Below are 22,615 nucleotides of genomic sequence, written 5' to 3' on the forward strand. Positions count from 1 at the left end.
TCGTGCAAAAGCAATTTAAAGTGTAATTCTTATAGTTTTGCAACCATGTAATTCACCTGTTACAGGGTGTGTCGTCTATATATATAAAAGCGAAAATGTATGTATGTATGTATGTACGCTTTTCCTCGATGTCCACAAAAGGCTTCTTTCAGAGAAGCGCTTGCTCGCTTTACAACTTAAAACTTTTTATATCATCTATAAATTGTAATATCTCAGAATTACCCACGGAGTTCGCCTGTCTATTTAATTTTATTGACTTTCAAACGTTAATTATTCCACATTTCCCGCATCGGCACGCGTTACATTCGGTTTTCGGTATAAAAAAAAAGCAAAACTCGACTCTAATCACAGGCCGAAAGCCAGTTAGTTCAATGTCGACTTCGTCATATCAGACTGTAGCTTTCATTTCGTTCCTCCTAATAAACAGGGAGCGGGTTTCTAAAAACAAACAAACCGATTTATTCAAAACTGTCCCGCACAAAATCGTAACTGCTGAATACCTATCACCGTCACGTCAATCAAAAACGCGCACCTGTTTGTTTTTTTAACACTTTACTATTTTCCAACTGCGCATCGTCAACGCTTCGGGGTTTTTTTTTTACATACCCCGAAAAACACCCGGGCAACGCCGGGTACCCCTCGCTAGTCTTAGTGAAAGAGCACTTTTTCTTCATTTGTGGCTGTGTTTGTAATTTCTTTTTTCAAACTATCATTACATTGAGATTATATATAGGTCGGGATGATTAATCGGAATTGGGACTCTAAAAAATCTGAACTTTCTGCAGTATCGGAATCTAAAAAATTGTTGCTTATTTTCTAATACCAAATGTGTGTGTGTGTGTGTGTGTGTGTGTGTGTGTGGAAAATGTGTGTTTGTATGTCTCGCAAAAACTTTTGACATGGGTCACGGATTTTCACGAGACTGGTATCATTTTAAAGTTCCAATCTTCGTCCGACAAATATCGAAAAATTGGCCAAAATCATTACTTTCTTCATCCTAAAATGATCAGTTTTCTACAGGGAGGGGTCAGCAAAAACCGTCCTCTCATGGCAAGTTCGCTTCTACGCATGCATCATACAACGTCGGAACATGATTTCGTTTAAATATTAAAAAAAAAAAAACAACCTAATTTTGTCAACGTCATCTTAGCTCAGTTCATTAGAGCATGGCCTTATTATGTAAACGTTTTGGGTTCGAATCGGGGTGTGAGATGACTTTTTTTTCTTTTTTTTTTTTTTTTCGCTTTTTAAAGGTTTAATATTGAAACAGGGTTATGTAAGCCATTTTTCACATTCTGTGTTTTTTTTTTTTTTTTTGGTTTTTATTTTTCAGATTTTTTAAAGAAGTTTTAACATTCGTTTTTCTGGTTTTTTTTTTTCCCCATCACATTCGCGTTTTCTTTTTTTTTTTTTTTTTTTCCGATTTTTACATTTAACAGTTCGTTTGCGTCACGTTATTTTTTATTTTATCTTTTTATTTTTTTCGATTTTTTAAAGTTTTAACATTTATTTTTTTTTTTAAATATTTACTTCGCTTATTCTTATGTTTTGATTACCCCCTCCCCCCTCAGCACACACACACCTCTAAACACCCGGGCAACGCCGGGTACCCCCTGCTAGTATATATATGAAACAACAATTCACAAAAAACGCAATCACCTTGCGCTACTCTGCGACCTTGCATATAAGGGGAGATGCACTTGGGAAAAATGGAGACAAACAAAACACAGTCATAGTTAGTTTTATATATGTACAGATATATATAGCTTTTACCTGTTTCTAACGTATATTAAACACTAATTACAAATATACATAATGAACAGTTCAAAATGGGAGCAGTTTTTGCTATCAGGCTCTGGTCCATGTACCAGATGTGCTGACTGATTCTGACCTTGTTACCTTCCCCTTCCTCTACACAATCAGGGTTTGGTAGCTGGTCTCGTTTCTAGCTTCACTTTCCAGAGTTATATTATCATGAGTGACTATAAACTAGATGTAAAACCAGTTTATTATTTAACTTTATGCTTTCCTCCGCCTCCACCACATTCTATTACACCTTTTATCAGCTGCATGTACAACTGTCAGTTAGTATTGATATTTCCAGGATTTACCATTTCCTAAGAATCACTTTAGCAGCCATGAGAGAAAAAAAATCTATTCGCAATCCTAAAGTTCTTTACAAAAATAACTGTTCTTGGTAGTCTATAAAGGAAATCTCTCTCTCTCTCTCTCTCTCTCTCTCTCTCTCTCTCTCTCTCTCTCTCTCTCTCTCGTGAATTAGTCAATGGAATCGTACTTGTAAGGTCAGGTTGACCAAAGACAACCAATCCAAGAATAGAGTTTTGGGGAAAATTGCAGAACAAAAGAACATTTCATTTATATCCATTTTATCTTGTAAAAGATATCTTTTTAATATTTTCTTATCACATTCTTTCGACGATAAGATGCATGTTTTGTTTTTTGTTTTTTTAAATCTACTTTTTTCTAGTCACTTGAGCTTAGACATGAATGTCTTTTATAGGCAAAATCTTAAGATAATTTAATCTTTATCTAAATCAGATTCACATATAATTTAGATTGTGTTAGTGTAGCAGCCTTAAAGGACCAATAGAAATAAGACAACAAGGAGGTAGTTAACAAGAATGTGTATTAAAAGAAAGCACAAAAGTAATGTTTTGTCAGATTTCTTCTGGAAAATCACAACAACTCTGTCTATTCTTAGTGTCGAAAAAGTTAATATAGTGATGCAATAGGATAGATCATCGTAAGAGTTAGGTTGTTTCATACACATTCTTAAAAAGCAAAAATTGGAAAACACCATCTCAAGCCATTTTGGAGGATTTTATTTTCAACTAGCAGGGATACCTCACATTGCCCAGGATTGAATGATGATCAATGAATGTTTCACACTCCCACATTTTTATTGCCATCGAAAACAATAAAATGCCCATTTTTCAATCAAATTGATTGATTGCTTGCCTGCTCTAGTCAGGGATCCATCATGATGCATCAGGAAGAAGCTTCACATACCTCCCCACAATGACTTAGTCCACAATACATTGTAATCTACGTTGCACTATAGAAAACCTACTGTTGATTTTATAAAATTTTTTATATATGATGGCTTTAATTAAAGTTTAAAACGCAAAAGTCAAGTATCATGCTTCAATTGTGCTCTAAACAGAAACATTCATTTTGAGCATGTCCCCATCATATCAAAGAACCTACTGTTGATTTTATATGCCAGACCTTTCTACGTGTGTAGTAGTAAAACATCTCAAATGCACTTGTGATGTTAGGCTGTGTAAGATGTTAACTTTGTTCAAAATCACCTGTTCCTTCTTTCGTTGGATTATTTCGATTATCGATACTTTAACATTCCAATACAAAACCTATCTAAGAACTCTGCCAGACACACAAAGGACACTTGTGTGAAATTTGATAAAAAATCAGCCCAGCCGTTTTCGAATACATAGGGAATGAACTCGCAGACAAAATTTCATTTATATGATAGTAGAGATAAGTGATCATGTGATCATTTGGGATTATTTGGTTCCTCACTCTTTTTCAATTGGAAGGATAGAAAAAGAAAACTGAAAAATGTTTGTACAGAAACGACATTCATACCTATATTGCTACAACATATTCTTCCTGCAATCATCATCATCTTCATCAGTTTAACTTCTATTTTACATGTTGCATGTGTTGTACAGTTTTTAGAAATTGCAACCTTTCCCTGGCCAGATTTTGTTTATCTCTTTTTCTTTCATGTTCATCCTCATCATTTCCTTCACCTTCCTCTCTGTTGACTGACTCTGTTACTTCCACTGTTCTGTTTCTACTTAAGAACTCTTAACCAATCTTTCAATGTGGTCAGACCATTGGAGTCTACTGTTCTGCACAAAGTTTCGAGATCTAAGCCTGTCTTTAAGACTCATTTTACACATCTATCACATCATTCTCATATTATTTTCCTCTATGCAACACATGTCCTCAACCCTCACTGTTCAGCTTTCACTTCTAAACATGTTTGTACTATATGCACATGCCTGATATACCCTTCTCTTGGTTGATGGCAGAAATTTGCTGAACTAACTTCATCCATTGATAGAGATTGTCGGACTACATTCATCATCTTGGTTGTTATAGACACAACGTTTCGGCCGTTTTGCCCTCCGGCCTTCATCAGGTGTTTTGTATCGAACTGGGGAACCGTTTGTTAGGAGTCTTGAACCTAACTCTTTATTATTATTACGGGGGTACCGTGTTCGGACTCCATCTAGGCTCTGATAGAGAGAGAAAACCTTGAATAACAACATAGGTTTAACATTAACAAAACCAACTAAGAATTGTCCTAGAGACATATGGTCAAGTGATCCTAGACGTTGTATCAAAGTTTACAGTTATCCAAAGGTGCTGAGTTCAATCCTGAACGAAGGCAGTGAAAAGTAACATTCAAAACAGAGAATCAGCAGCTATGTCCCAGAGCCTAGCTGGAGTTCGAACACGGTACCCCCATAATAATAATAAAGAGTTGGGTTCGAGACTCCTAACAAACGGTTCCCCAGTTCGATACAAAACACCTGATGAAGGCCAGAGGGCAAAATGGCCGAAACGTTGTCTATAACAACCAAGATGAGGAAGTCAGTTCGACAATCTCAATCAATGAAAACACCTCATCTCAAAAATACAGACAATTACTAACTTCATCCACTCTTAATTCTTGCAACCACACCAGCTTCTATTTCATCCTCTGCTTTAATGATGTCAACAATGTAGCAAAACTTCTGAAGAACCTCAATAACTTTGCCATGCAGCATTATTTTCTCCACATATCAGTTTTCATCCGTCCCCTTTATCTTACACGTCTTTTACACAAATGCTTATCATAAATTGTCTTATTTATATAAATAAGGAACGTGTAAATTCATATGGAACAGGATGGTACAATTTTTTGTTTAGTTCAATTCTGTCATTGGCAGAAAAGGTTTTTTGGTTATTTTAGAATCGTTTGGGAATTTGAAGTATATAAAAAAAATAAATTATAGAGGTGCTTAAGTTCAGAATTTAATAGCCCAAAAGAGGTTGATGTGACATAAAATGAAGTATCAAGCCAATTTGTGTGCTTAAAAATGAACCCTCCTTTGACTTACAAAACCGCAACAAACTCAGCTTTCTTATTACCAAGCAAACTACATGACTAACCAAAATAATGTCTTGAAGTCATAAAAGAAATGAGAATTGTTTGCACAAATCGAAAATCAATCACACATTTTGAGCATTATCGAAAAAGTCTACACTTCAAAAACACCTTCATAAAAAGAAGCATCGTAAATAGTATCACCTTCTAAAATGATTCAAGTGGTTGATGAACCATAAAACAAAATCCAACCAATTAATTAATCAATCTAGAATATTTTTCTGGTGCTTTTGTTAGAATTGAAAATGGCTTTAAAAAAAAAATGGAACCCAGGAAGTTATGACATTGCCAAATTAGCTTTCACCAAAGTATCCTGCTTGCTTTGTAATACAAAAAAAAAAAAAAAAAAAAAAATAGAACGTGGACTATTTAAATAATTGGTAAATTGCATTCGATTGACTGTTTCACTACATCCAGTCATGTTTGAGGCAGCATGGTCTATACTTCTCCATAATAAGTCAGGGTCTTCTAGCATTAAAAAAAATGTAAATAAATGATATATCAGAGCAGTGGTCTATATGGGCTCAACTTAGAGGAATTGTTGAAATCATTGTTTCAGAGTTTGAGCCATAAGAATGCAATCTTTTAATCTCTGAATAATCAGCATTCTGAATATTGGACGAGTTTAAGGAGTTCAAATTTAAATATTGGAAGATTTTAAAATAATGAGTCAGAGTTTTGGGAATCCTGAAAGTTAAAGTAGAACCTTAAACTCGAACTCTACAACTCTGCTTGAAAGACCTAAAACTGTCAAATGATCCAAGTGAAATCCATCATTCATGATGACCTCCAATTGACACTCCAGCTATGAGTGTATATTAGAAATTAATCTGGTCTTGTTTCCTAATATAATTTTTGAAAATCATTTTTTTTTTTTTTTTTTTTATTACTATTTTTAAAAATATGTATTTTCTATTTGCAGGGTTTCTTTCGTCGTTGCATTACCCAAGGCATGTCGCACAAGTGTGCAAATGAAGAGAAATGCGAAATTACTCCATTCACCAGAAATAGCTGCCAGTATTGTCGTCTTAAGAAATGCTTTGCAGTTGGCATGTCGAGAGAAGGTAACGCCTATCAAAAAGCAAATTTGCTTTTTGTTTTTGTTTTTTTTTGTTGTCTCTCCCCCCCCCCATTTATTTTGATTGATAAATCACAATAGAAATTCTCATTCTGCCTTTGAAGACAAGGAGGTTTTTTCCTTCTGAAATATGAAAAATCTAGACCCAAATAGTTTTTTTTTTTTTTTTTTTTTTTTTTTTTGACAAGAGTTACCACTTATCAAGGCGAAAAGCCATTCCAGAATAATGGTTACTGAGATAGAAGGATTGTCAATTGAGATATGAAGAACCTAATGAGCTGATAGAGAATGATTGGTGGAATGAAATGAATCCAGTTTGAATACTTGTGAAGACAATTCATGCCAGGAATTTGTTTACATTGGATTTGAAAACTACCATGTTGAAATCTGCAGTGAAACAGTCATATGGGAATATGTTCTACAAGTGGGAAGCATTAACAAAGAAGCTCTGTTCATGAAATTCCATCTGACACTAAGCATGTGGAAGAATAAAAGAATTTTTTTTGTTATAGTGATGAGTTCTTGCTGTGAATGTCTTATAAAGGGGAAACCTGAAATTATCTGTTCTTATCATTAGGTCTTATTTCTTCCTTGAATGTAATAAAAAAATACTTAATATTAGAATTTCCAACAATTTAGGGTATTTTGACTTTTTATGTTGGTAAGTATTTAAAAGTGTATATTTGACGTTTTGAATGCAAGACCAGGGAAGGAGAACACTTTTGATCTTACTGAGGTTCTATATGAATGTTCATGGAACAATGAAATAAAATTAAAAAAAAATGTATATAATAATCCTATAAAAATTAATATTGGTTTTTGTTATGGAATCGCACCAGACAAAGCATGAAGCCACTTAATGTAAGAAATGTAATCTAAGTCAATTAAAAGACTCTCTCTCCTCTCGCTTTAATCATAACCAGAGTTGAATTGCATTCAGATGGTTTACGCTACTTCAGTTTTACAAGGCGTATATTCTTAACTTGAAAATTACTGTGCCAAAAGTGTTCTGGGATTTCAGGTTTTAGCATACGAGAGATATCATTGAAAGCTTCAAATTAAGTAAGAAAAGAAGCTGAAGAAAACACAAGACTTGAAGATCAAAGAAGCCTCCACAAAAACCAACTAGAATAACACTTCACCAATTAGCACAAAGGAAGAAAAGGAAAATGAAGAAACAGAAAAAACAAGAACTCTTAGAAGTATACCAGCTGAAAAAGTTTAAAAAAAAAAGAAGATTCAAAAGTCAAATCTATGTAGTGTGTGCTAAAGCTGCATCTTTTCCAAAAATGTAATTTAATAAACTGAGTTTTTGTTATATTTTATTTTGAATCATTTTGAAGTTATTTTTAGTCGCGTGCAAGAAACTCTATAAGTCACTTCGTCGGTCTGTTGGTAACACTTTTGTGTTTGGCCTTTTCGGTTAAAATCAAAGGTCTGTTTGTTAATACATGTTGTTCTTAGCTTTTTAAGCTTTCCTTGGACTTTTGGCCAGGATCAAAGTGTAGTATCTGCCGGAACAGATACTGCAAGCTATGACTAGCAAAGACCAGATGTGGGGACAACCCCACATGCCTGACCTTTAACCAGCTCCCATTTCCCACCTCTCGGGAGCTGGTCCCCTTTTTCCCTTCCCCCTCCCTTCACTCCTCACATTAAAAATCGGCCTTGTGCCTAATTTGCTCGGTGGGGGAGCAAATAAATACCAGGAGTTCCGGCAGATACTGCAAGCTATGACTAGCTAAGACCAGATGTGGGGGCAACCCCACATGCCTGACCTTTAACCAGCTCCCATTTCCCACCTCTCGGGAGCTGGTCCCCTTTTTCCCTTCCCCCTCCCTTCACTCCTCACATTAAAAATCGGCCTTGTGCCTAATTTGCTCGGTGGGGGAGCAAATAAATACCAGGAGTTCCGGCAGATACTGCAAGCAAAGACCAGATGTGGGGGAAACCCCACATACCTGACCTTTAACCAGCTCCCATTTCCCACCTCTCGGGAGCTGGTCCCCTTTTTCCCTTCCCCCTCCCTTCACTCCTCACATTAAAAATTGGCCTTGTGCCTAATTTGCTCGGTGGGGGAGCAAATAAATACCATCTGTTCCGGCAGATACTGCAAGCAAAGACCATATGTGGGGACAGCCCTTCTTACCAATTGTCACTATCCAGCTCCCCTACTCCCCGGGGAGTTGGTCCCCATTTCCCCTTCACTCTTCACATTAAAAATCAGCCTTGTGCCTAATTTGCTTGGTGGGGGAGCAAATAAATACCTTTTTCTTGGCCTTTTGGCCAAGATCAAAGTGTAGTATCTGTCCTTACTACATGCTGTACTTATTTTTGTAACTTTGTGATATAAAGTGGGGGATCACTTTTCTGTATTAATTTAATGTAAAATGATCACCCACTTTACAACCAGTCTCAAAGCCATTGAAGTCATTCTCCAGATCATTCAAATTGCTTTTTGAAGGATTCCAGTTATTTTTTAAGCATTCAAGTCATTCTTAAGGTCATTCAATTTAAAGTTCATTAAAGTCATTCTAAGTCATTTACTTTTTATTTATTTAAGACATTTCAACTCATTTTTCTGTCATGTTTATTTTTTTTAAGAATTTTATGTCAATCCTACATTCACTCATTCATTCATTACACAAGAGCATGCGAATAATGGCTCTTGGCCTTGTTTAGTTTCAAAATAGATCATCACGTTACAAACAATATGAGTTTGCTATTTGTTTGTGTGTGTACTGATTTCACAAAAATAAAGTTTTTTTATTAAAAAAAATTGTTTTTCTAAATTGAAATTTATTTTAAGTTTAAAGCTCAGATTTCACCAAAGGCCATCACAGCTTTATAATCCTCAGTAAAGTTTCACATAATCACGATTTTAATATTAATACTAAATATTTTTCCTTTAAAATTTTTCCTTTTATTTATGTTATATAAAAGGTCAGATATATTCTAAAAGGAGTACTGCTGCAACATCTAGGGAGATGTTACTCAGATCACTTTTTCTTGGCTGAACAAAGTACAAAATTGATTTCAAAATTCATAGAAGAGATGTTGCTACTCTCTCTCCCATCATTATTTCTATGAAAGGTGCTTGACAGAGTTCCAATCTCTGGTTCTTCCTCGTAAAACATTTACAGAATGAACTCATCTTTTTACCACAACAGAAAAAGACTATTCTTTCTTTCCTTCATATGCCTAGCATCAGGCAGAATTTCCATGGTCAGAGCTTCTTTGCAAGAGCTTCTTGTCTGTGAAAGACATTATCACAAGACTGTTTCTTTGCTGATTACCGTATAGCGTTCTTCAGATAATTGTCATAAACTGACCTATGAGTAACCAAACTTAGTTCATACCAGATTGTTCCTTACTTTCAGCAGGCAATTTTTCAGTCTCATTAACCCTTATCCTTAAGTAACTCTTGGCCTTGATAAGTGATTACCTAACAACAAAATAAAGCAGTTTCTTTAAATATTTTCTTATCTTGATCTCTTTGTTTCTTCTAGGGAAAATTGTACTGCATTAATATACCAAGTCTGAGAGGGAGTGGGCTCTGCTGTTTCATATTGGTCATAAAATATTGCCACTTCCTCTCAGTGCAGCCGAATAAATTCAGAGTGTCATTTTAATGACTTCTTCATACTCCCTCTTCTTTTAAGGCTCCTTGCTCTTAAAAATATTTTAAAAACTATAACCTGAGTTTATGCATCTGATGTTTTTGTTGCGCCAGATGTCATTGGCTATAAATGCACTTATGAAATCTAAATAAGAAATAAGACTGACATAAAATCAGTAATTGAGAAAGTTTATCTTTGTCTCTTAGACAACGTCTATAAAAAAAAAAACACATAAATTTGCTTGGCATCGCACCAAAAGTTTTGAAACTGGCAAGGCCGTAAGTTACCCTTAACATATTTTATGTTCTTTGCATCATAAATTTCTCTTTTATTTTTTTATTTTTATTTTATTTTTTTTTTTACTGAAACATAGATATCAAAATAGAAAAGTTGGGAAAAAAAAAAGTGTTTGGAGCTTCTTTCTTTCGAAACTTTTCTCTATTTTCTCTCTCTCTCTCGTCACTTTTTGAACATATTCTGTTTAGTAACTTTTTCTAATCCATGTGCAAACTTTGGCAACTGGTTCAATATAATAAAGAGCAAGAAAATCATTAGCTTACTATTTACTTCAGGCTTAGTATCTGATATGAAAATTAAGTTGAAAAAAAAATGTTTGTAGCATCTTCCTTTTAAAACTTCTCTCATTCTCTCTATATCATAATGCATATTACTTTTTGAACATATTCTTCCCACCAACTTTCTTTCTTTCCCTTCCTCTCTCCAGAGTGATTTAAAATAGAAATGTGGTGGTTAAAATATGTAAGAAAATGTCTTATGAAAATAAATGTTGGTTTACTCATAAGAAATGGCCCTGAATTGAGGATTGAACCTTCAACTTCAAGAAGAGTGTCACTTAGAACTGAATTTTACTTAGTACTTTATCTGTTACGCCACTATATATATATATATATATATATATATATATATATATATAAGTGGTGGCGGGTGTCTGTTTAAATAGACATTCCGACGAGTTATTTACGGGCGTCGATTCCATGATCGAGTGGGAGAACTGCCGACTGTCAATACGACGGTTCTAGGTTCAATCCTTGGCTTGGGAGAGATGCTAGTCTAGCGGCACTGATGAGTTGTGATACAACGAAACAGGACTGTATGTTGATGACTACAAATATATATATATATATATATATATATATATATATATATATATATTCTCCCTTCCAACTACATCATTATATATTATTACTGCTGTGGTGTTATTCCCTTTTATTTATGATGGGCTATTTCAGTCTTTTTATTCAGTCCTTTCGTTATTACCTTTGACTGTTAATAATCAGAAGAAAAAGAATGATAGAAGCGAGAGTAATAGATACAATATAAAATAGGAGCAGTACAATGAAAGGAAAAGTGATTGACATTTTGTAATAGATGGTTCACTTTGTGAGATAATTCCCATTTATGATTAACTAGAGCAATTAAAATGGAAATCTTTTCATTTTAGTTTCAAACATAATCCAATCCTCAAATTAAAGAATATTTTAGCATATATTTTGTATGATTAAAATAACATACATCGGAAAATGAAAAGGGAGAAACGATTGTTGATTAACTCTGATTTATTACAGTGATTGTACATGGTATAATCATGCTGACACACTGATTCCTGTTAGATCACCGAAGTTAGTTGAAGCCTGGATTACTATTTGAGAATACCAGGTGCTGTATGTAGGTGCTCTCCACTTATCACGATATTGTTTCCAGTCCTCCTGGACTTCACCTTGTCACTGGAATCAGGCAGTGCTGACTCAGGAGAGGTGTGGTTGGAGATTGGCAACCCTTGCTTCACAATATCACACACAGGCACTTTTACAGGAGGTATCCATTGTCTCTTGAGACAGAACGAAGGCCATGGCACAAATAGCTATTTCCACCATGAAAAGTATACTAACCTTAAAAGTGCTGGTGGTAACTTGCATTATTAATTCAGTATGCTTGTTCATAGTAAACACTGCTCATCCTCAGTAAATGTCATCAGAAAATATTAAATATAATCTTGGCTATAATCTATTTTATTATAAGTAGTCGGATAATACGAGTTATTGGAATTAAATATAAAGAGATTATTTTGTGCTTACTATTAGTTCAAAAATAAAAGGCTGTCTCATGAAAAGTAATTAGTTGAGAGTATCATAAGATAAAATAGTTTGTGTAGTGTATAATTCAATAGTCAAATCATCAGCCGATCACCCTTAAAGTCTACAGCCAAATGGTTTGTTTGAGATGGTTTGTTCTGTCGATTGAGGTATCTCTCTGGTCTTGTACATAGATAAGAGGTCCACCCTGCCAGGCTTTGCCTTCTCCCTTTGAGAAGAGGTTAGTTTATTGCTAATCGCCTGAGACACATCGACTGGGGAATGCTAATGGGGCATTCCCGGGCATTATTTGCAGGCCAGGATGCTGGCTTTTCAAATCCTACTTTCTGACTTTTGTGTTGTCATCCTGCCGTGTAAGGAAGATAAATAACTTTAATAAGCAAGTCTGCTTGGCCTTTTAGTTGGGAGCAAAGTGTAGTATCTGTTCTGATACTACACTTCATCTTTTTTGTCTCTGGTCAATAAAGGAGGAATCTTTAATGGCTGAGACAAGTTATTTTTCTTTGTCTCAATCTAGAGTGCCCTTTTTAGGATGGGGGGAGTAGAGCTGAATTTTTCACACTGACCTTGTGTCTAACTCTGCCCCCATGATAGATAGGCAAGTAAAAAGGAAGAAGCGTTGTGAAATATGATGATTGCTTATTGTTATGAGGTAAAATGATCTGCCCATCTCAGCAATAAATGGACTTATCCAGAGACAATATAGTTACATTTAAACGGCATGTCAGCAATTCATGGCAGTTATGGACCCAGAAGCATGAAGAGTACTTCTATAACATGCTTTTTTGTTATACACGTTTTATTAATTATACCACTGCTTTTGTCTTGATTATTAACAGCCTGTAAAGTTACACCACCTATTCTATTGGTTTCCAATATATTCCAGTTCCTGTTTCAGAATTTTTTTTAGATGAGGATTGATAATTTGGATTATGTAGATTGTTTGCTTGTTGGATGATATTTTCACGTTTCAGCCGATGTAATTATTTCGATCTTCAAGTGTGTCTTGTTGTACTCGGGAATCTGCTGTAATTTCTACACATTTAAAGCAACATTAGGTTTAAGGCTCCCAAAATTCATGCTAGAATTGGACACTTGCGCATAAGATGCAACGAATAAGGTTATGTTACAATCAGTTCTAAGTGACAGCCCTTTGAGGGTTAAAGCTTCAATCCTCAATGCAGACAATACTGAGAATAAAATAAATTACTTCTATTTCATCGTGGATGATGGAACAAGAACACTCTACAATTAAATAGAAGGTTCAGTTTGAAATTCTGTATAAATTTCAGAGTTCTACAAGACAAACCTGATAATTAAGGGTCACGTTTCTTGTGAGAATAACATCTTAACATTCAAAGAATACAAATTCCCGCTTAGTCTGATACAAAGTCATAGAGAGATTATATTGAGCAAGTTGTAGAAAAACTTTTAAAATTGTGGTTTGAAATTCTAGTTTTTCTTGTTTTTTTTTTTTTTTTGTTGTTTTTTTTTATTGAATACCGTCAACTAGGCTGCTTTAACAAATTTATATGAAGGTCATTACAAATGTAACTTAAAAAAATAAAGTTAAAGAGCTATGAAGATGGGAGTGATACCATTAAAATGACCAACGTTTATTTTTCTACATAGTCACCACCAAGTTGTTTCATTACGCAATCTTTTTTTTTTTTTTTTTTTTTTTTTTACACAGTGATCACCACTTATCAAGGCCCGGAAGCCACTCAGGGATAAGGGTTATTGCAAGTACATTACGTTAGTGTGGAGATTTGATGAAGTGTTTACTTAAGGGGGCGGTTCATTAGGAATTTGTTAACGTTGGACTTGAACACATCCAAGTTGTAGTCCGGTGGGAAGCAGGCAGACGGAACAGAGTTCCACAGGCGTGCAGTTCTAAGAAATAATCTTCCTGATTTGTATTTATATCTGGGGTGTGGTGCCACTAATTATTGCAACAGTACCTCGTTACCTTTTTCTGTTCCTTGTTACAAAGTGAAGTTATAATGATCCTATATGGTGGGGTAACTATGATAATGCATGGCCTACTATGGACATATTTTGGAGTGTTTCCATTGATTAATGGCCAGTAGAGGCATCATACGAAATTTCTCTCTTTACAGTGAGAGGAATAAATTACAAAAATTGAAAATATTACCATGTTACCAAGGGAAGAAATGTCATAATATTATTAAGATAAATAAAAAATTAAGGGCATAAAATGGAAAGGAAAAAATTAAGGGCATAAATTGGAGAGGGGAAAAAATTAGTGGCATAAAATGAAGAAGAAAATTAATGGCATAAAATGGAGAGGAAAAAAATGAAGGATATAAAATGAAGAGAAAAAGTTGATGGTATAAAATGGAGAGAGAAAAAAATTAATGGCATAAAATGGAGAGGAAAAAATGAAGGATATAAAATGAAGAGAAAAAGTTGATGGTATAAAATGGAGAGAAAAAAAAATTAAGGGCATAAAATGAAATTAAAAATCTATATACAATATTTAAAAAAAAAAGAAAAAAATGAGAAGGCACCCAAGGAATGCTTCAGCTGTAAAGTAGTGGACATGAATGGCTTGTTTTACACAGGACGTTTACTCTAGCTTACTAAGAGGACAAGAGGGGGTGGGGGTTAAAGTAATGGTTGACACCAATGTCAACCAATCAGATGTATGTGTCATGGCTGTAAGATTTGATAAAAACAGGCAGTGGGCTTACTCAAGACCACCACCACCACCAGCAAAAAAAAAAAAAAAAGAAAAAAAAAAGAAAGAAAAAAAAAGAAAGACATAAACAATGATGTAAAGCTTAAAAAGAAAGAAAGAAAAGAATTTCACAAAATACAAGTTGAACAGGTTTGAATTACCAGACTAATGTTGCATGGTAACAAAAAGGAATAAGTAACCATACACATATATGCTTGTTGCAAGGAATTAACATTTAAAAAAAAAAAAACCTATTGTAACATTTTCAATAATAATACTAATTAATTGCATTTACTCGACGTTGCCTGGGTAAGAGGACTTGGAGAAAAGAAAATGATCCTAAAATATAGTAATTTTTTTTTTTACAAGGGAATCACCACTTATCAAGGCCCAGAGGCTACTCAAGGATAAGGGTTAAAGAGTGTACAGTGGTCAAAAGGACAATATCATAGTAATCGTTAGAAGTGTAAATTTGGTAAATTGGATTACGGTTCATCAAGAACTTGTTCACATTGGACTTGAAGACGGCCATATTGTAGTCAGCTGGAAAGTAGATAAACCGAAGAGAGTTCCACAGGTGGGCAGTTCTAAGAAAGAAGCTTTGTTCATGGAATCTACGTTTAGGTTTAGGCACAGATAAAAAGTGGGGGAAATTATTGATAGTGTTTTCAGCCAAATGAGTGTTTCTCATGAATGTTTGGCGAGGGGGGGGGGCATAGATTGGAGCTCAGACGAGCACTTGCCATGAAAATAATGATAAAACAGACAGGCTCGTAACGTCTCTTCTGTGAGAAAGAGGTTGCAGGGAAGAGAAAAGGGTATCCTCCAGTAGGCTACGAAGTCTATTCTGAACTCTGTCAAGGCAAGATAAGTCTTTATAATAATTCTGTTTGTTAAATAAAAAATTTTCTTTTTTTAATAATTTTATTTTTGCTTTCAATAAATATTCGATTAAGCTATTATATAAAGAGCAGTTGTCAGTGTATGTTCAGCTAAAAGTAAAAAAATTACAAAATAAACACCCACAAAGTTGGAGTTTTCTTGATTGACATTGCCCTGGGTGAATAATATCTAAAATTTAAAAATAATTAAATATTCTTGGATCCTAAATTGGTGCAGATTTTGTTGAGAATTGGTGGGGGAGGGGCTGTTTTCCAGCTATTTTATGTACTACCTGAAGCAATAGATATATGCATATAGATACAGGGCTTTTACATTGCTAGTGATTTTTTTCCAAGTGGTGACTAGAAATAATAAAAACGCTTATCTTTTGGCAGTTGTATTGTTTTCATCTACAATTTTCCAAAGCTCATTGCTGAGCGAAAAGTGTCTTTTAAACCTTTTTTTTGTTTCATAAAACTGACAAAGTTAAATTATTTAAACAATAAAAGTTTAATAGAACAATATCCTCTTTTTTTTTTAAACATCTGAAGAAATTTGAATGTTTCTACTATCAAGTCTCAATATTTGAATTTGAGTCTATTTTCAAAGATGTTTCGAGGCATGACATGGCTGTCAGCAGAAACATAGCCTAAGACCATCACAATTTGATGGAACTTGGTCTCCATGACATGTAGGATTTCATGCAAACTATAAGCTAGCCACCTGTGCATTATGCAACTGGACCTGGCAGAATTTATTTTCGTCTGAGAAGTAGAACATCCCAGGTTCAGTTCCCACCTTTCAACCCATCTCTATCTCTTACCCCCTGTTTGGTACTTATGCAGAATACGGACCATACTGTTTTTTGTTTTTTTTAGATTAATTATATTTTGTTTATTAAATAGTTAGGTGAGAGTACAAAATCGTTACAAAACGCCTACCTATATTCATGGTAAGAATGGGTTTCTAAAAAAAATATTATTTCAACATGGTGTGTATTCTGCATAAATACACCCTGTTCTTTCTTTCTCTTTTACTCCTCCCTCTCCTATTCTCTCTTCCTCTCCTCTTTCTCAGAAAAAGGATAATTACTAATTGGATTATCAGTTTCTATTCAGTTGTAATAAGTAAATTGCCAATATAATAAGACAGCTGCTTTTGTAGACACACATTTCTAATGCATTTTCAATGTATTAATTAAAGTATCTAAACTATGAAATAACACCTGTTAACAACAGGTAGCTCTCTGACGCATGGCACGTTGTACACCTGTGCTAAGTGTCGAGAGCCGGTTCTGAATGATTCATAACAATCAAATGAATTTGTGTAAGTTATCTAAAAATGAAACCTGCACGTGTTCTAATGGTTGAGTCCTTATTTACTTGCCTCTCATTAAGGATAGTTTGACACAAAGGTCAGTTTTTAATGTGGGGGAAATTCAACTTTTCCAAAAAGGCATTACTCTGAATTGGAACAAAAGTAAAAAATTGGTCAATCTATATATCTATAAAAGTGAAAGTGTCTGCCTGCCTGTCTGTGTGTGTGTATGTATGTGTACATTTCCCTATGCAATAACTTTTTTCAGTCTACAGACTCGAAATTTGATATACAGGGTATTGAGATTTAGGAAAATCTTTGTAATCCGTTTTCGGCCATAAATTTGGCTGTTAAGGGGTCAAAGTTCAACGATTTGACCTTTGAGAACTCTACCAAACTCCTCCGCTAATTTTGGGTATAAACACTTGAAATTTTAGATATAGGCTCCTTGGACATGGATCTAACTTAATAACTTAATTTGAGCCCAAAACAATAAATGTTAAAGGGTCATAATAGGGGTCAAATTTTTAAAAAATTTGACCTCTGCAGTCTCTACCAAATTACTCAGACAATTTCTGGTCTAAACATTTGAAATTTTACATAAAGGGTATTCAGAGATAGGGCAAACTTTTTAATCGGTTTGGGTCGAAAATTTGAGCTACCAATATATAAATGTATGTATGTATTTTTGCATGTCTGCCTAAAACTTTTGATAGAGGCAACGGATTTTCACAAGATCAGTATTGTTTTGAAGCTTGACCGTTCAGACGACAAATACCGAATAATTGGCTAAAAACATTAATTTCTTCACCCTCAACTGGGCACTTTTCTACAGGGAGGAGGAGGTCGCTTTTTTCGTGGATATTTTCTAAAGTCGTCCCCTCTTTTCAATTGTCTAGCCTTAATTTAAACCTACGGCACTTCCGGTTTGCCGGTGCTCATACCAGCAAAGATATCAGTTTTTTTTTCCCCGTTTTTTCTTCCTTTACGGTACGGGTTCGAGCCTTTCCTCCTACTACCATTTTTTATTTTATTTTTTTTTTTTTTGCTCAACACACACCTCCAAACACTCGGGCAATGCCGGATACCCATGCTAGTCTTAAAGAATTTCTCCTGCATTGACCGAGAAATAAATGTGTAGTATCAAAACTGATACTACACTTTCCTCCTATCCAAAAGAATCATTGTTATAAGTCTCTTTACTTGTTATCTTTATGGATAATATAGAAGTAAAGAAACACATTATTTTGCTATTTAATTTACATATGTGTTTATGGTATGTAATAACACTGTGACTTCACTAAAAGAGAATCTCTTTTTTCTGTAAATGCTCACAGAAACATTAAATATTATGAGAGTGATTGAATCAACAGGGGGATGGGTAGTACATAGATAGCTAAATGAAATATCGGTAACTTGTTCAGTTAATTACAAATTATGAGTAATTAAAAGAAATAAAATGAGATCTTAGGTTATATTGGCTGAATTACATCATTCAAAACACTGTGAGAATAACACTAAAGATAAGAACAGTAGTCCAAATAATCCAATTAATATGAGCTAAGATAATCTCAAAAGCTTTAATATTTGTAGAAATTAATCCATTTTTAAACTACTAAATAAAAGTGTTCATCTGCTGAATCTTGGGCATCACCTCCACTCGTGAAGGATTCATAAACTTTGCAATGGTGTTATTGTAACTGTATTCACCCTGCACTACATCCCGATCCATGGTGGCCTATGCACAAATGGCCTTAAGCAAGATTGCAGGTTGAAAACTTACCTTCCTTTAGATCTGGGAGCTCAAGATTTGTGGTGCAACAGATAAAATTCTAAGTAATTATAAGTGACAGTTGATGGAAGGTTCAATCCTTAGAATACGCTGTTATGGCTGACAGAATAAGAACAATTTACCCCTCATGGGTTAAATAAAATATTCCATTCAAATTAAATTCTCAATTTTTATAAGGTGTACCTGAAGAAGGTTAGAGATTACATTGGCTTAGAATAATATCCAAAATGGAAAGAGTAATCCAAATAATACAAACTGTTCTTATATTCTAAAAAAAAAAAAATGAATTATTCCCTTTCAAGATTTTTTTAGTCATAATTGCAAAATGTTTTCATTTTATTATTTGTCCAGGTAGGCCTGCAGACTTAAGAAAAAAAAATCTACCAAAGTATGTTATTAAAGCAGCAATAACATGGTACAATGATAACAAATAAAAATTGGTTGGTCTAAATCAAAATTTGATATGCAAACTTAAATGCTATTTATGTCCAACTTTTAAAATCTCACAATATAACTTGATATGTTATATATATAAATAGGTGTAGTTATTATGCAGTAAGCGTCTTTGTGTAGGCAGAACAAATGCCTCCTTCATATATAATTGTGTGTGTGTTTGTCTATTCATTCATTTCCATAGCTTGTCTTCTATTCCTTTCCAAGGCCATGTATGCTGAAGTGTTCAAATAATGGTACAAAATTAATATCCTGTACCAAAACTCTTTGATTGAAATCTTGTTGTGTCTATTCCTCATAAATATATGCAATTGGGTAGGATAAGTACCAGGGGTGAGGTTATTTTGGGAGGCACGGGGAGTATTAATATTTTCATTTCCCTACCTTCAGAGTAATTTCAGATAATTAATTGGATTATTGGAATTCACTTAACTGACACAGCAACATCATCTTCATCTCCATTATTAGTCATATAAGAACCATCATCCAGGCCATCAATAAGCCCATTAATATCTTGAGTGTTAGTCCATGTTATCATTGTAATACGAGTATTATTGTTATAGTTATGAAAAAAAATTAATGACGGAAAATGACAAGGTTGTGAATGACGTCAAATCGAAGACGTAAACAACTGTCTTTTAAAAAAAATAGGATTTTTTTATGTGTTTCTAATGGTTTTCATCTGTCTTGGTTCCTATTTATTGCCTCCCCATGAGGGCAATGTTAGAAGGCCAGTTTTTAATTTCCCAGAAAATCCAGTTTTCCAAAAAAGGGGAATTCTGGTTTTGAATAAAAAACTTTTTTTTTTTAAATACTTTTAGAAGGATTTCTCCTGCACTGATTGAAGACAAAATAAATCAAGTGTAGCATCCGAATGGATTTTCCACTTTGATCCAAAAAGTCAACGGAGTTGGTTGTTCCCGCAATGTTGCAGCTGTTGTTTTTTCCCTGCCTTCTTCAGGTATCTTATACAGTAGTTGATAATTTTCATCGGCCAAGTGGATAAAGACATTGATGAGGAGAGTTTTTATTTTATTTTTTTTATATACTAATAACTAATTATTAAGGCCAAAGACCGCTCGAGAATATAAGGATTAATGAGATTGTCATTTGGATTATGACCAATATTATGAGAGGATTTGGAGCAATAAATGGAATATGCAGAATTTGATTACTTTAAGATGACTGCTCAACAAATATTTAACATTAGATTTGAAAATGACAATGTTGCTGTTAGTTGGGAAGCAACACTGTGGTATTGTGTTCCACTGATGAGAAACTCTGTCAAGAAAGCTCTATTCATAGAAGCTCTATTTGATTATCAGAGGGAAAAGAAAATTTTATGCAATGGTTTGTAGTTAAATGAGTTTTTGCTGTTAATTCTCTCTCTCTCTCTCTCTCTCTCTCTCTCTCTCTCTCTCTCTCTCTCTCTCTAGTCACTACTTATCAAGGTCAAAAGCCATTCGAGGATAAGGGTCACAAGATGGCTGGATTGTCAGTTTAATGATGAATATTATGAGAAGGTTAAAAATGATTAATTGAATAAATAATATTTAATTATGATACTTATGCAGACTCTTTATGACAAGTATTTGTTGATGTTCATGTCTATGCCGTTTATGAAATGCCAGTCATCATTGTGAGTTTGCAAAACTTAGACAAGAAAATCAAACGATTGAAGAAGTGATTTAGATGAGGTTAATTGAAAGACTGCACAATGCTTCGCACCTTAATAAAATAGGACAATTACAACTCTGAAATTGTGTCCTTGAATGTTGCTATTGGCTTTGGATGTGAACAGGAATTAAGAGAAATTCAGCATGCCTGAGAATAGTAAAGAATACATAGAGATTTCCTACAAACACATGAAAAAAAAAAAACATAAAGATGTAAAACAATTCCAGTTCTGTATTATTCTGACTATTTGTATGACTGTAGTCATCTTTAATGTTATTCTCACAATGTTATGGCCAATCTAACCCCTAACCTTTTTCAGGTGCATCTTGTCAAACTCGGGAAGTTTGTACAGGATTTCGAACTATACCTTTTATTTAATCCATGGAAGTAAATTGTTCCCATTCCATCAGCCATGGCTGAACAGAAGTAATTCTTAATTATATTTTTGGTATCTCCCGTATTGAGGATGGAACTTTAAACTTCCAGAAGGCTGTCACATAAACTTGTAGTACAACAGATAAAGTGCTAAGTAATAATCAGCTCTATATGACAGTCTTCTGGCGATTGAAGGTTCAATCTTAAATACAAGCAACAATCTACTCCTATGGATAAAATAACGACTCGGTTTGAAATTCATTTAGATTTCCAAGTTCGACAAGACACCTCTAAAGAAACTTTGAGGTTCCATAGTTTGAATGTGAGAATATCCTCCAGTAATCCAAAGTAATCCAAAATATGAATCCACATCTCAAACATTTCCGGAATATAATTACAGTTCTGTACATATGAGACTGAGATAAAATGTTATAAATTCACAGCATTTGTAAAAATGTGTAAAAATTATGTCAGCTGAAAAAATATTAAGTAGTAGTAGTAGAAAACGTTTAGGAAATGTTAACCAATCAAATCAAATCAAATTTATCAGGGAGGTGGAAGTAGCAAAGTGCAACCAGCCAAATAAAAAGACAGGTGTGTACATTTTGTATAATGTCTGATTATTTGTCCAAGAAGACTTTAAACTTGGTTTTGGTAGGCATCTTCACTATCTCCTCTGGTAATAAGTATTTTTTAAATTTTTTTTTTATACTCACCTTCACACCAAACAAGGCATATCACTAGGTGTATCAGAATTTTTGTAGGAATTTTTGACACCCCTAACACGAAACTATGAATAAAATATTAAAAAAACTCGTAATTTCTCTTTTAAAAGTGGGTTGTTTATTTTCTCTATGGATTATACTTCCAAAATAAACTATTAAAGTTGTATAAAAAGTAATAGAAATATTATTTTTTTATTTTTTAAAAAACAGTAATGAAATTAATTGAATTTTCAAGTTCAGTATTTTTCAATTTTTCAACTTTAAAAATCTATCAAAATTTTTCTATTGATTCTATTTTTATATTTTCAGGATCAATGTGAAATTTTATGCTCTTTCCAATAAACCGAATATAATATTTTATACAAACGTTTTTTTTTTTTAATTCACACCCCCTATTTTGAAATGTCTATTAAAAAGTAAATAATTAATATTTTATGTATCACAAATTGAAGATAAAAGATCAATAAATAATATATTCTAATTTAAAACAAAAAAAGAACAGTTTTTTTTTTGGAAATTTACCTGTAAAGTCCGAAGTTAAAAAACTTAAAAAAAAAACAAAAAAAAAAACACGTTTGTATTTTGTATTTTTTTTTTTTTTTTAAATGAAACTTTGGTCCTTGCCCTTTTAATTGAAAAAAAAAAATTAGGGTTTGAATTACATTTTTCGAGTAGTTATAA

The 22,615-nt window shown here is 33.7% G+C and overlaps 1 protein-coding gene and 1 pseudogene across 5 annotated transcripts in view; both read left to right on the forward strand.

Annotated features, from left to right (window-relative positions):
* Positions 1 to 22,615, forward strand: part of LOC145297558 (uncharacterized) — a 653,359-nt gene that overhangs the window by 556,712 nt on the left and 74,032 nt on the right. For all 5 annotated transcript variants that reach the window (XM_080143565.1, XM_080143566.1, XM_080143564.1 and 2 more), the window contains one exon: positions 6,123 to 6,264. In XM_080143565.1, coding sequence (XP_079999691.1) covers positions 6,123 to 6,264 — 142 coding nt within the window. The remainder of the gene's footprint in view (positions 1 to 6,122; positions 6,265 to 22,615) is intronic.
* On the forward strand, positions 8,544 to 8,713 carry LOC145297999 (U2 spliceosomal RNA; annotated as a pseudogene).

Source organism: Euprymna scolopes, chromosome 18 (assembly GCF_053919585.1).
Source record: "Euprymna scolopes isolate OS-2025 chromosome 18, ASM5391958v1, whole genome shotgun sequence".
In the NCBI taxonomy this organism is placed as follows: Eukaryota; Metazoa; Mollusca; class Cephalopoda; order Sepiida; family Sepiolidae; genus Euprymna; species Euprymna scolopes.